The 12473-nt window shown below is 41.7% G+C and overlaps 2 protein-coding genes across 7 annotated transcripts; one reads left to right on the forward strand and one right to left on the reverse strand.

The window, feature by feature from the left end:
- Positions 1-1635: 1635 nt before the first annotated feature.
- On the forward strand, positions 1636-7804 carry LOC130134334 (CBL-interacting serine/threonine-protein kinase 24-like). 6 transcript variants are annotated; one of them, XM_056306076.1, is made up of 15 exons: positions 1636-1961; positions 2419-2653; positions 2855-2917; positions 3055-3126; positions 3439-3546; positions 3637-3711; positions 3789-3848; positions 4285-4410; positions 5002-5091; positions 5338-5460; positions 5633-5752; positions 6511-6627; positions 7012-7068; positions 7159-7233; positions 7406-7804. In XM_056306076.1, exons 1-15 carry the CDS (start codon positions 1666-1668, stop codon positions 7505-7507), a joined length of 1719 nt encoding a protein of 572 aa, XP_056162051.1. In that variant the 5' UTR covers positions 1636-1665; the 3' UTR covers positions 7508-7804. The 6 variants fall into 6 exon arrangements, with proteins under 6 accessions (XP_056162051.1, XP_056162052.1, XP_056162053.1 ...); XM_056306077.1 differs by having other exon boundaries at positions 3795-3848; XM_056306078.1 differs by having other exon boundaries at positions 1636-1943.
- A 1265-nt stretch (positions 7805-9069) lies between these two features.
- Positions 9070-12273, reverse strand: LOC130136060 (EIN3-binding F-box protein 1-like). The gene is made up of 2 exons (XM_056306075.1): positions 12035-12273; positions 9070-11482 (listed from the first exon to the last, which is right to left on the reverse strand). The coding sequence occupies exons 1-2, from the start codon at positions 12057-12059 to the stop codon at positions 9534-9536; spliced, it is 1974 nt and encodes a 657-aa protein (XP_056162050.1). The 5' UTR covers positions 12060-12273; the 3' UTR covers positions 9070-9533.
- Between the last annotated feature and the right edge of the window lie 200 nt (positions 12274-12473).

The following is a 12473-nucleotide window of genomic DNA, read 5'->3' on the forward strand; positions in this document are numbered from 1 at the left end:
AGCAATGATTGAGGCCACGGATTATACTAATTAATGAGATAAACTCTAGAGGCTTCTCCAACGCAAAAGTACCTGCAAATTGATTTGAGTCGAGACAAGAAGAGAGTGGCTATTTCAAAGATCCCATGATGGTTTGGCAGGATCGTCTTGAATCACAATCACACAGCTTTCTAATCCTTTAAACAAATGCGGGTTGACAATTGGTTTGTATTGCTTTCCGCTATCAGCTTCCATGCCTGACCACACGATTTTGTAGTCCGAAATGTTTGGAAATTGATTGGATCGATCCAAATCCCACAAGTCGCGATGACCCAACTAGTCTTGTCGCTAGGGATTTACTAAAATGCACCATAAATCGCATTTTTTTATATGATTAAAATGAAGAAGAGACATCGACGATAGCATAAGTAACTTCATCAACATAAATTCACGTATGGAATGTGAATTGAGCCAAGCGCTTGCATATTCTGGCATATGGTTTCGATATCAGCGTGTCAAATTTCTTTTGGCAAAATGAAGGAAAAAAAATAAAAAGGCAAAGTGACTTTATGTGTTATGTAGTCGTTGACATAAAAAAAATGACCAACTTTTCTTTGTTATTGAATAATAACAGATATAGTCGATGAGAACAGAGTTTGGTGAAAATAATAGTCAATAAATTGAATAATCGACAATTTGGAGGAATTCAACAACTCGTCGGTAAAATGATAAGACATCATAGGTTATGGACAAAAACCTTCGCCAGTCGACGAGGTCATCGGCACCGTTATGTAACTGCCAAGTAGTGGATTAATCGTTGCCAGAAATAGGAGATTGTGGATATAGCTTAACTTTTTGTAACCGCAAATAAGATTAGGATATTATGTGTTTGTTCAAATCCAATAGCCGCTCGTAGGTAACCATCCATCGCGGATTATAAACACCAACATTGCATTCTTTTAAAATTCCCAATCACCTGTAAAATTCGAAACTCATCTTTACTTTCCCGCAATCTATCTTTTCTGCAATTCACACCGCGGACAACGGACGGTTTCCTAGTGTTTGCACTTTGAATTCCATATCGCTCACTTTTCCATTCTCTTTCCCACCCAAAAGCAACGAATGACCCTCCATAAACCCCCTTATCAATTCGTACGAATCCATCCACATTATACAAGGCCTTTCATCGCCATCTCCGTGAAACGGCATCTAATACAATCTTCCGGGTCACCGGTTCACGCCGTGACACGTTCACGAAAATGTGTGCGTGGTGCGAACTATACGTACGTGAAATGGCCCAATGGACACACGCATCTCTTTTTGTCTCCAAAGGACCAATCGCGCGAAAAGGCCACGAGGGCCTTTCCCTCCACACACGCACAAAAAGTTTCCCACTTCGAAAAAAAGCAGCACCCTTGCATCACACGATCTCTTTTGGTCCAGCTTTATTATTAGGTCGCAGGACAAACATCATTAGTATATCCGATGGCACACGCGTGAGACGTCGCCTCCTCAACAAGCTTTCGAACGTGGCCCCACGTGACGTACATGGCGAGTTCTTTCTTCGTTTGTGGTCGGAAATGCATGGCAAAGTTCGAGCGCGCATAATTTCTCCTCGTGATCATGATTGATTGACGTGATCAAAATTAAGGTAATTGTTGTTTTGTTTTTAATGTTGAAATCGCGATGTTAATGAGCCGGTCGCTGCTTGCCGGGGGTCGTGCGCCATGTGCTTTTTTATGTTCCTCCCTCCCTTCCTCTTCGTTGCATGCACACCACGAGATTGGTCCACCGTTCTTGAGCTGTCGAAACCTCGCTCGATTCAACTCTCTCTCTCTCTCTGAGCCTCGCTCGCCGGAGCTTGCGCGCGTTCCGATACGTGGGGGGCGATTCTGCTTGGTGGGTCGAAGTGGGAATCCGTTGAATTTCGCGGGGGAGAATCTTGGTCGGGCGCTGCGCCCCAGGTTCTTGATCCTTCGTGGGTGCTTTTCCTTCGCGTGTTCTTTGTTGTCGTGCGGCTCTTCTTGTTGCTGCTTCGCGTGGATGTTTGATGCTTGCGTGTCTGAATGAGAGCGGGTTCTGTGGAGGGTCGAGCGCGAAATTGGCTGGCGCGTGATCTGGGTGGAGTACCGAGTGTTCCTGCTCCAGGACGGAGAATTAAGTTCTTTGTTGTCAGATTATAGGGTCGGTGCTGTTTGTGGATATAATTGAAGCTTGTTAGGCATTGTCATTGTGTCAATTTAGTTCTGGGTCGGCTAGATAAGCTAATCGCCGTATGTTTCGATTGCTTTCTTTTCGCTGGACATTCTGAGGTCAGGAGTTCAGATTTCAGATTGCGTGATTTAGTTGGAAAATGCTGTGATCGATGCTCAGATCAGTTTTATTTTCTGGGTTTTACTAGGTATCTGATAGAGCTGCTTCGGCGGATCTTTCATACAGATTTCCAGCTTTTCTGGACAATAAATTGGAGGAAGGCAGTGGGTTTGTGTGGACGGAGTTGAAAGAGCATGCCAAAATGGTGACAAGAAAGGTGGGGAAGTATCAGGTTGGGAGGACAGTAGGTGAAGGTACTTTTGCCAAGGTCAAATTTGCACAGAACACGGAGAATGGAGAGCCTGTGGCCATGAAAATCTTGGCTAAAAGCACCATTCTTAAGCACAGAATGGTTGATCAGGTGCTCAGCTTAAGCTTGTCATGATGTAGTTCAAACTTCAAAGAGGGTAGAAGTTTTTTAAGAATCAAGATTGTGATAGGTCCAGGTTAAATCTTTTGTTGTGCTTAAACCATTATCCTAGGGCCATAATTCATTTTGGCTTTGGCTTCACTTCGAACTATAAATGACCTTCACTTTTTCCTCCCTTGACATTGTTTTCAGATCAAAAGAGAGATATCCATAATGAAGATTGTCAGACATCCGTACATAGTCAGATTGCATGAGGTATGATGTATCATCTTTGTTTCCTTGAAGTTCAAAAATTGAAATCGACGATTACCTTTCTTTAGTCACAGTGTTAGTTCAGTGTGGCCACTGCCCGTAACTAATTTCATTTTCCCCTCATATCTTCTGGATTCCAGGTTTTGGCAAGCCCGTCCAAGATATACATTATTCTTGAGTTTGTTTCTGGAGGAGAATTATATGATAAAATTGTAAGTATTTCGGACGTGAGGCCAAAAATTGTTTGTCCTCATTCTGCTTGGCCTTTTGTGAAAGAACTAGTTTTATTTATTTAATAGGTTCTATCAAGAGCTGGTGCAGTGAAATGATCTTTTGGCTAGGAAGATTAAGCTGGGAGTGAGTAAATCCCCATAAATCATTAGACAATTTCTTAGGTTTCTAATCAATGTTCTTTCACCCTCGGCTTTGCCTAATCTCTCAACCACTAGGAGGATTTGCTGGATCAATTACGGTTATGTTTTATTGAGAAGTTCCTTTCTATTAATTTGATTTTAACTTATCAGGTTCACCAGGGAAGGCTTCCTGAAAATGAATCTAGACGGTTTTTTCAGCAGTTAATAGATGCAGTTGCACATTGTCATAGGAAGGGCGTCTATCATAGGGACCTGAAGGTGCTTAGCTTCGCAACTCTGCAGCAATATTGCTGCTTTCTGAGCCAAATCTCTTCCTAATTTTTTTCTTCCTCCTCTCTCTTGACACAGCCTGAAAATCTTCTTCTTGATAGTCATGGAAACTTAAAAGTCTCTGACTTTGGATTGAGTGCATTGCCCCTTCAGGTAAGCACGATGGTATGTGCACTTTTATGTGCAAGAGTTAGTTGACCTGTGAGATTGATTTTCTTTGATTTTTGTAGGAGCAGGGTGATGGACTTCTTCATACAACTTGTGGAACCCCAAATTATGTTGCTCCTGAGGTACAGCTGACAACTGACATTGCGTTTGATGTTCCTCGTGCTTTTCTGTAATCTTGAACATTTCGCATGTAGATGATTACAGTCCATTGTGAATAGAAACCATTAAATGCGCTAGAAAATGGAGAACCTCAATTACTTTTTATGGGATTACCTGTATATCTTGAATATGTATGACAGTTGGATTGAATGAAGGGGTCTCGAGTTTCTCTCCTTTTCAATCTGTTCACTGCCAAGACAAATGTTGAAATTGCATGTGTGCTTCTCATTTGGCAACCATGATAGTGGAAAACTCTGAACTTCCTCCTCCACAGCGAGAATAGGATTCCTGCAATTTTTTTGGGTCATGGGATAAAGCATCTGTCAGAAGGCACAAACTTGTTCATTTCCTTTAAATTTCAAATATTTGCATCTTAGCCCACTAAAATATCTGTTTCAGGTTCTCGGTCAGCGGGGTTATGATGGTTCAGCAGCTGATATATGGTCATGTGGCGTCATTCTTTATGTTTTAATGGCTGGATATCTTCCATTTGATGAGACAGATCTTCCAACACTATACAAGAAGGTTCTTTTTTTACTTTTTATTGCAAGCTTGTTCTTCTAGTTCCATGTGGCTTTTGAAATTCATTTCCTTTTCTTCTTAATTATCAATGAATGAGGGAAATTAATGGATGATTCCTTGAAGCAATGCCCATACTGTGCAAAAGTAATTACCTGTTCAGTGTTTAATCTCTGGATCAGATGTTGGTGCACAGTATTGAGATAATTTACGTGTAAGATTTTTGTTGGAATGTTGCACCTGCTGGTTGTGGATGATTCTTTAGGTTTCTCAAAATCCTTCATGATTTTTCTAGTTTTTCTTGCTTGTATCTATGTTTTCATTAACTTTCTACCCAATGGAATGTTGCCCGGGGAGTTGTGAATGACCCTTGTCTTTTCGCACACATATTGTCAAGGCTCGTTTTTCACATGTGCATGTGTGTTTGTTGGTATCCTATGTATTAATTGATGCAGTTTTCTGTCTTCTTCGTCTTGCATACTAGGAGAAAATGTGATTTCGCAGCTCTCTTTCTTTTCTAACCTTTTTGTTGATGTTGGTTCATGAATTTAGAACAGGAATATACTTGGAAGTTTCTAATCTCCTGCTTATGTGTAGATAACTGCTGCAGAATTTGTATGTCCGATTTGGTTTTCTCTGGGGGCGACGTCATTGATCAAAAGAATACTTGATCCCAATCCCAGAACTGTAAGTAGTTACTTTATCACATCAAAGTCGGGTGCTTTAGGTAGTGAAAGTGGTAATCACCATACACCCTGCTTTAGATAAACCGACAGAACTTTTACCAGAAATATACAGGTTACGACATCGCAATTGACTGCAAAAATTGCTAGACAAAAAAATAAGCTAAGAGGATCTCAATTTCCTGAGCTCATCTTGGCTGTCTGAATAATGATGTTTTCAAGCTTGACATATCACTAATTTTCTTGACAGCGCATTGGTATTGAAGGAATTAGAAAGCATTCATGGTTCCGAAAAAATTACTTGCCAGTAAGACATAAGGAAGATGAAGAAGTTAATTTAGATGATGTCCGTGCTGTCTTTGATGACATTAAGGTTTGTGCAACATTCCTGAATAACTCAGATATCCAGCATTTTTAGGTTCATTTGTTGTTTTATGCAGTGTTGTAAACATAGCAACTTTTTGGAGGAATTGCAGTCCGTTGGCTTTTCCAGTACCTTTGATATTTTTGTTTTTGGTTTGTTGATTATTGCTGGTAATTTGCAGGAGCAATATGTAGATGAGCAGTCAGAATCCAAAGATGGTGGTCCTTTGATAATGAATGCGTTTGAGATGATCGCATTATCTCAGGGATTAAATCTATCATCACTATTTGACCGGCAGCAGGTTGAATTTTGTTTTCCCAGCGGTTATTTTCTATCCTAATAAATATTTCTAGAGTGAAGTTGCTTGGCACTTTCACTGGTGATATTCCATGAGTTCTAGCCTCTAGGCCCTTATAAAATCTCTGATATCATAGTTTCATGATTTTCTGCTGGTATGAAAAACATAAATCAGATTGCTCGAATACTGTTTGTAGGCGGCTTTGTTCTTTGCAACACCTGTGATTATAAATCATCTGGATCTGCATAGTCCTTAAATTCAAGGTTAATTATAGTACGGAAACCAAAATTTTCTTCTCATTGTGTAGATTATCTCTCTGTTTGCTTACTTTATTGGCAGAATCAGCAATTAGAAGGAAACTAAAGAAAACCAATGTGTAACTAGAGATCTAGATTGATCAAAATTGTGTGGTGAATAAGAACCTTGACTGTTATTGTTCAGTGCTAAATCTGTGAATTTTTTAGCATTGACTAAAAATTGCAGTATAATGATCAGGAAGGCAGACAAGATGCTGTTGATTGATTGTCAGAACTTCTCTCTAAGTTAAATATTTCTTGCATTTTAGTTGCGCAGTTGGTAACATCTTGACTTTAAATCCCTATTTAACTGACTTATAACTCCTACGCATGCTGATCCATGAGGTTCATTCATGGTTAGCAATAAATCCGGATAGGCTGCACACGAAGAACTCTCTCTCTCTCTCTCTCTCTCTCTCTCTCTCTCTCTCTCTCTCTCTCTCACATCACCATTCATTTGTGTAGGATTACATAAAGAGACAAACTCGTTTTGTCTCCCGGAAACCCCCAAAAGTGATCATCTCATCTATTGAAGCAGTGGCAGAGTCAATGGCTCTCAAGGTCCATACACGTAATTTTAAGGTATCAGTGTAATTTGTTTTGATTCATCCAAAATGGTTTACTGTCCTTTCGGTGCTTGAAGAATGAATTTAAATTTGACCTCACACTGGATTATGAAGTATCAAATATCTATAAAACTTTCTAAAATGAGTTCATGCTTTTGTAGCAAAAGCGTTTTCCAGAACATCCCTTTTCATATACTATATTGGATAACTGTGAACTAGACGGTGAACATTAATCTGATGAAATGTTCTATAGTTGGACAGGCTCGACTTCTCTGTATTAAGGATATGAGTTGTTTGTTTAAGAAAATTGACTTAAGTCTTGTCTTGAGCGAAGCATGTGCTGTGAAAATGTCTATTCAGTGTTATCCAGTCTCATTCAAGTGATATGTTTTCTTCACAGACGAGAGTTGAAGGATTGTCTGCAAATAAAGCTGGCCAGTTTGCAGCTGTCATCGAGGTAAATTTTGAGATCGATGTATGCATTTCTTCATTTGAAATATCTAAGGTATGGAGGCATCATCCGTTTGAGATCCTTTATCATTTGTAGGTTTATGAAGTGGCACCATCCCTCTTCATGGTAGATGTTAGGAAGGCCGCTGGAGATACTCTCGAATATCATAAGGTGAACTTTAGAAAATTAAAAAACTTGTTATCCAAAATCTATCCCAGTCAACCTTCCTTAATAGCTTAAAAGACCTCCTCAAAGTTTCTCGAGTTCCTAATCTTGAAAGTCATTTTAGTAGCTTCTCTTTCAGCACCGAGCATGAACTAAATTCTTTCGTCTCACTCTACAGTTCTACAAGAGTTTCTGTGCAAAACTTCAGCATATCATATGGAAGCCGACAGAGGGTAACACCAAGCCTGGTCTGCTTAGAACGACGAGTTGCAGATCCTAGTTTCTTGATGTAATGTAAATCAATTAAGCAGACAGCGTAGAGGTGCAACCAACTTGCAAGTCGAGGCAACAGCTTGCCGGAGCAGGCCTTATACTGTATATATAATTGATTTTTGATGATCTATATGGTGACAAAATCATTACGCTGCGCATAATGCTTGTTTCTTGACCTGAGAATCATCATCTACAGTCTTATGGTCGTAGGCCTTGGGATTCTGATTTCAGATGAAGCTATGTCAAACGAGCAATCCAAGACTATCTCAAGTCGCAAGATACATAGAGACTTTTTTCTACTCAATGGTGCGAGCGTATTTCTCTTTTTGTACGGATTCAATTTTCCTGGTATGGCCTAGAATTAGCTCACAAGTTCGAATTATTGCAGGTCTGTCATCATACGTCAAGTCTAGAACATCTTCGCTAGAAAGACCTTGAATGCCGTTGGCATTCTGTTCTCTTCGGAGGCAGAATTTTGAATGGTTCGCTTAGCTAATTTTGTAGGCTTTGCTGCATTATGTCATTCGATATGAGTCTTCAAATTCTTCAGGAAAACACTTCAGGATACTGTTATTCCACTTGCGGTTTAAAATAGTTTACGTGCTCTACATGTGGGAAGTGTTCTAATCTTCACCAGCATTTGCTTGTGTGCACTGTCCAGCTGCATCCTCCATTTAGAGTTTAAAAGGTGGTAACTCACTATCGCAGTCAAGGTAACGCGAGCAAAAAGAGGCAAACGAAGCTGATTGGTGAAAATAATACGGACTCACTGAAGCTAAATGGTGAGCCGTGACGAGAGTCGGCTCTATTCTAACCCTTTTCCTCAATACCACTAATAGAATCTCTGTCTCGATAAGATATGTATCTAATAAGTTGGCATATTTTGAAATGATCCACAATGTCACATTTGCGTGGGGTCGATATGTCGTAGGGATGGATTCTTCCATCCATTGTAGGAGCTGGTGTAAGGGCAACATGGACAATCCTGATTTGGTTTAGGACACTTTGCAAGATAGAGATCAAGTGGTGTTCGGCTAGGTTCGACGGCAGGACAAGGGGGATGAGGGATTAGACTGTCGAATAACGGGTGTCTCAACTTTGAACCCCCTGGAGTTTGAACTAATGTAAGTGCGTTGCAGCATTAGGGTTCTGTTTGTGGGGCTCGGATTAAAATGCAAGACCCTAAAGACTGGTTTTACTGCACCTTGTCCAGCACCAGGGCTCTTTTTGTTGCTACTTAGTATTTGCCAATGAAATGTATCGGTTTTAGAGAGATTCCAAAGCCAAACTTAACTTGAATTGCACGAGCAGTGATGACTGTCTTTGCTTGGAGATACTCTCCAAGTACAGATGACAGCAACGACACAAGCCCATCACAGATTATCTAAGGCGTCTCAGTCATTGGACAAAGCGAAGAACCATGAGATTAATCCCATTTTTCTCGATTAATGACGGAGTAATATTAGCACGTTAAATCCAGCGAATCCATCAGGCACTTCACAAAGAAGGCAGGGAAGGACAAAGAATGAGAAAATAAGAACGGAGATGACCGGTTTTTCACCAAGATCAGACTCAAAAAGAAAAATTATATAAGACAAATGAATACACGAAATGCTCGACATAGCTAAAACATTGGATAAGAGCAACCAGCAGTACATGAACAGACCTTACATTGTCAAGCACAAGATATCCACAAGCAGGAAACATAATCTCAGGAACTTGATGACTGACTTCTCCAGGAACAATGGCCACTAAAGAGGCGGCCCTCCAAAATCGGAAGGAAAACGATTACAACAAGCCTTCTCAGACCCGAAAGCTTGCAAAAAAGAGGGTATAGGTGGTGTACTAGTTTGCCAAAAATTCCCTGGAAAACAACCAAGCCACTGATTGTCCATCCCGACAAGACTAAACGGCCTAAAAAACCTACTCTTAAACTTGCTGCTGCCCATCACAATCCTAAAGCTATTACCTTATTCTTTCTCACATCACTACCGGGCCAACCGGTCGATGACCATTTTGATTCATTTTCTTGACTAGGAGAGGATATCACATCTCCACAAGCTCTCTGCTAGCAGTTCAACCATGCTACTGCTGATGGAACGGCAGTGCTGCAAATTCAGGCCAATTAAACTCCCAGCCAACTTCTTCAAGAAAGGCACGCTCTTACTTGAGACCATTGAACAACCAGCCAAAGAAAGTACTTGTAGATTGAGGTGTCCAGCTGAGGAGAGGACTGAGACACCCGAATCAGTAATGCTGCATTTTGACATGTCGAGGTCGTTGAGTAACAAGCAATTATCTGTGATTGCCACCAAGCTTGCATCCGTGACTTTCCTGCAACCATCAAGGTTAAGCAGCTCAAGGGTCCCTCCATGTAGCCGGACCAAGGTGGAAACTGCTTCATCGGTGATGTTTAGACAGTTACTGAGGTTAACTTTCACAAGTCCTGCCTCTGAATTTTCCAGAAGAGGGGAAAGCCCAGCATCTGTTATTCCACAAAGGCCGGTTAAGTCGATGTGCTCCAGATGAGGGCACAACTTTCCCACCATGGCCAAACTAGCACTGCCAAATCCTGGGCAATTTTGGATCGATAATGATCGAAGAGATGTGCAAGACGAGAGCATCAAAGATCCTTGTAGAAGGTCCTTAATTCCCATGCACTTAGCAATAGATAGAGACTTCAGCTTCATTTCACGGTTTGAGATCACACCAATAACTCCTCCCAAGGAGATCCTGTCCAATTCCTCAACTTGTAGATTTTCAAGAGAACTAGCCGCCCTTGCAAAAGTTATCAACCCAGAATCAGATACAAAGTGACACTTACGGAGGCACATCTGCTTCAAGTTTGTGCAACCCTTTCCAATGGCCCCTAGACTCACGTCCGTGATTCCGTGGCAGGAGGCAACTGTCAAGGTTGACACTTTCTTGAGACCCTGAGCATTGCCCATGACCCAAAAGCCCTTCTCACTCGCATTTCTAAGACCGCCAAGGACAAGACTAGTGACAGCCAGGCCAAAATGCCCAATTACTGCAAGAGAGAAGTCTGTTATATTCAATCCCTGAAGCTTTATCTTGCTCAGGACAGAAGAAGCGGAAGATACCAAACTTGCAACTCCATGATCTCCGACTAGAGGGCAGTCTTTAATGGAGATTGATTGCAGCCGAGGGCAACACCTTCCTATAGCTTCTAGGCCCTCATTCCCAATCTTTGGACAAGATTCGATGTTTAAAGAAATCAAATCTCGACAATTTTCTGCTATAGCAATCAGACCCTTGTTGGAAACAAAAGGACAATGGCTAAGATCAAGCTTCTCCAGCAGACAACATTCTTTGGCTATTTCGACTAAACCATCATCCCCAATTGAAGACGGATTCCACAAAGAAAGAGTCCGAAGAGAAGGGCAGCCACGGGCAATTGCGGATATCCCAATGTTTGTGACTCCACGAGTAGACCTGGTCCCCCGGATTGAAAGCTTCCCGAGACCGCCACGACCATTAGTTCCCACTGCTACAGCAGCAAGTCTGACATCCGTCGCTTTCTTCCCCTCCAAGCACCTCGTGAGGTACCCATCTCCCTCAAGTCCTCCACTTGCATCACACGAAACCATTTCAACATCACCAGACGGTGAAGTCTTCATCTCTTTGTCCTCCTTTGCTGAGTTATCGACTTCACCTGATATTTCAGTTCTGCGCATGCTACTCAAAAGGAAAAGCCAGTGCTTGGAGACACAGGCACAGGAGCTCCTTTCTCTACCGCTGGGAAGCCGTCTGAAGATCTCAAAGAGGCATTCATCCGGGAGTTCCTCGATGGAAGATAGATGTTCCCCCTCATACTCGTAAGAGCTGACGGCATAGGGGCCACATACGCGAGCCCGCTTGTGGGGAGGGCAGTATATGTCCATACTGGAACCCATCGAGTACAAACGATCCAAGTCGATAGAACTTGTACATAAAGATCCACCACCGAAGAATTGATCTTCACCTATAAAACCAATTACAAACAAGTCTGATAAGTTAATCTGGTCAAGCGTTCAAACATAAACCCAGTAACACAATCTCCTGATTACACAATCCAACACAGCAATAGCAAAAGCTTTCTACCTCCTTTCAACCACTCAAAAAATTCCAGTTTCATCTTAAGACATGGAGCTACTTCTCAATTGTTAGCTTTAGCAGAAGATCAAATCACAAATTGATCTTTACATCTACCAACAGGAACAGAAAGAGGGTATCGATAAAAAATAAAAAAAAAGAGATCTCATGTAATCAGAAGCAAATATATCTTAAGCTATGAGTCATCAAGTACTGATCTTCAACTTCTACGAAATCCACAAAGCAAAAACTAATACCACACTCCTCATTCTTCACGTGCTTCCAGAAACAGATCGTGCCCAAATTCAACAACCAGATCAGAAACAAAATGAAACCGCGAGAACTCCCAGCATTTCTTCAATCAGAGAACCCAGTGACCAAAACAAACCCAGAAAGATATTCCATTCCACTTTGAGAGCGCACAAAAGGGACAAGCTTTTACCTCCATAATTGACGAGAGCTGGCATGGCCGATCCCCAAAGGAAGAAGCTTCACCGAGTGCAACAAGGACAAGACTCAACACCAGGAGCGAAACAGCAATGCAGGCGAAACCCGGTAGGCCCTCAGCGCATGGATGCATTTACAAGATGCAGCGAGTTCTCAGAGAGCATGGAAGAGCCAAGGAACCCCAACCAGCAGGGCAAAAAAGATACAGAGAGGAAGGAGGAAGCAGAAGAGGAAGGAGAAGGAGAAGGTGGGGAGTGTTGCGTTCGGTCCTGGGCTTGGAATGTGTCACGCGAGGGAGTTATATTGGTGTCATTCTTGTCATTGCAGAGAGAGAAAGAGAGAGAGAGAGAGAGAGAGAGAGAGAGATTACATGCAAGTGCAATGTATCCATCCTCAAAACCGGGCATTCATTCCTAGTCCAACCAACCACCTCA

The sequence above is a fragment of the Syzygium oleosum genome, unplaced genomic scaffold, assembly GCF_021117445.2.
Source record: "Syzygium oleosum isolate NSW1041296 unplaced genomic scaffold, Sole_v2.1 Sole_v2.41, whole genome shotgun sequence".
Taxonomy (NCBI): Eukaryota; Viridiplantae; Streptophyta; class Magnoliopsida; order Myrtales; family Myrtaceae; genus Syzygium; species Syzygium oleosum.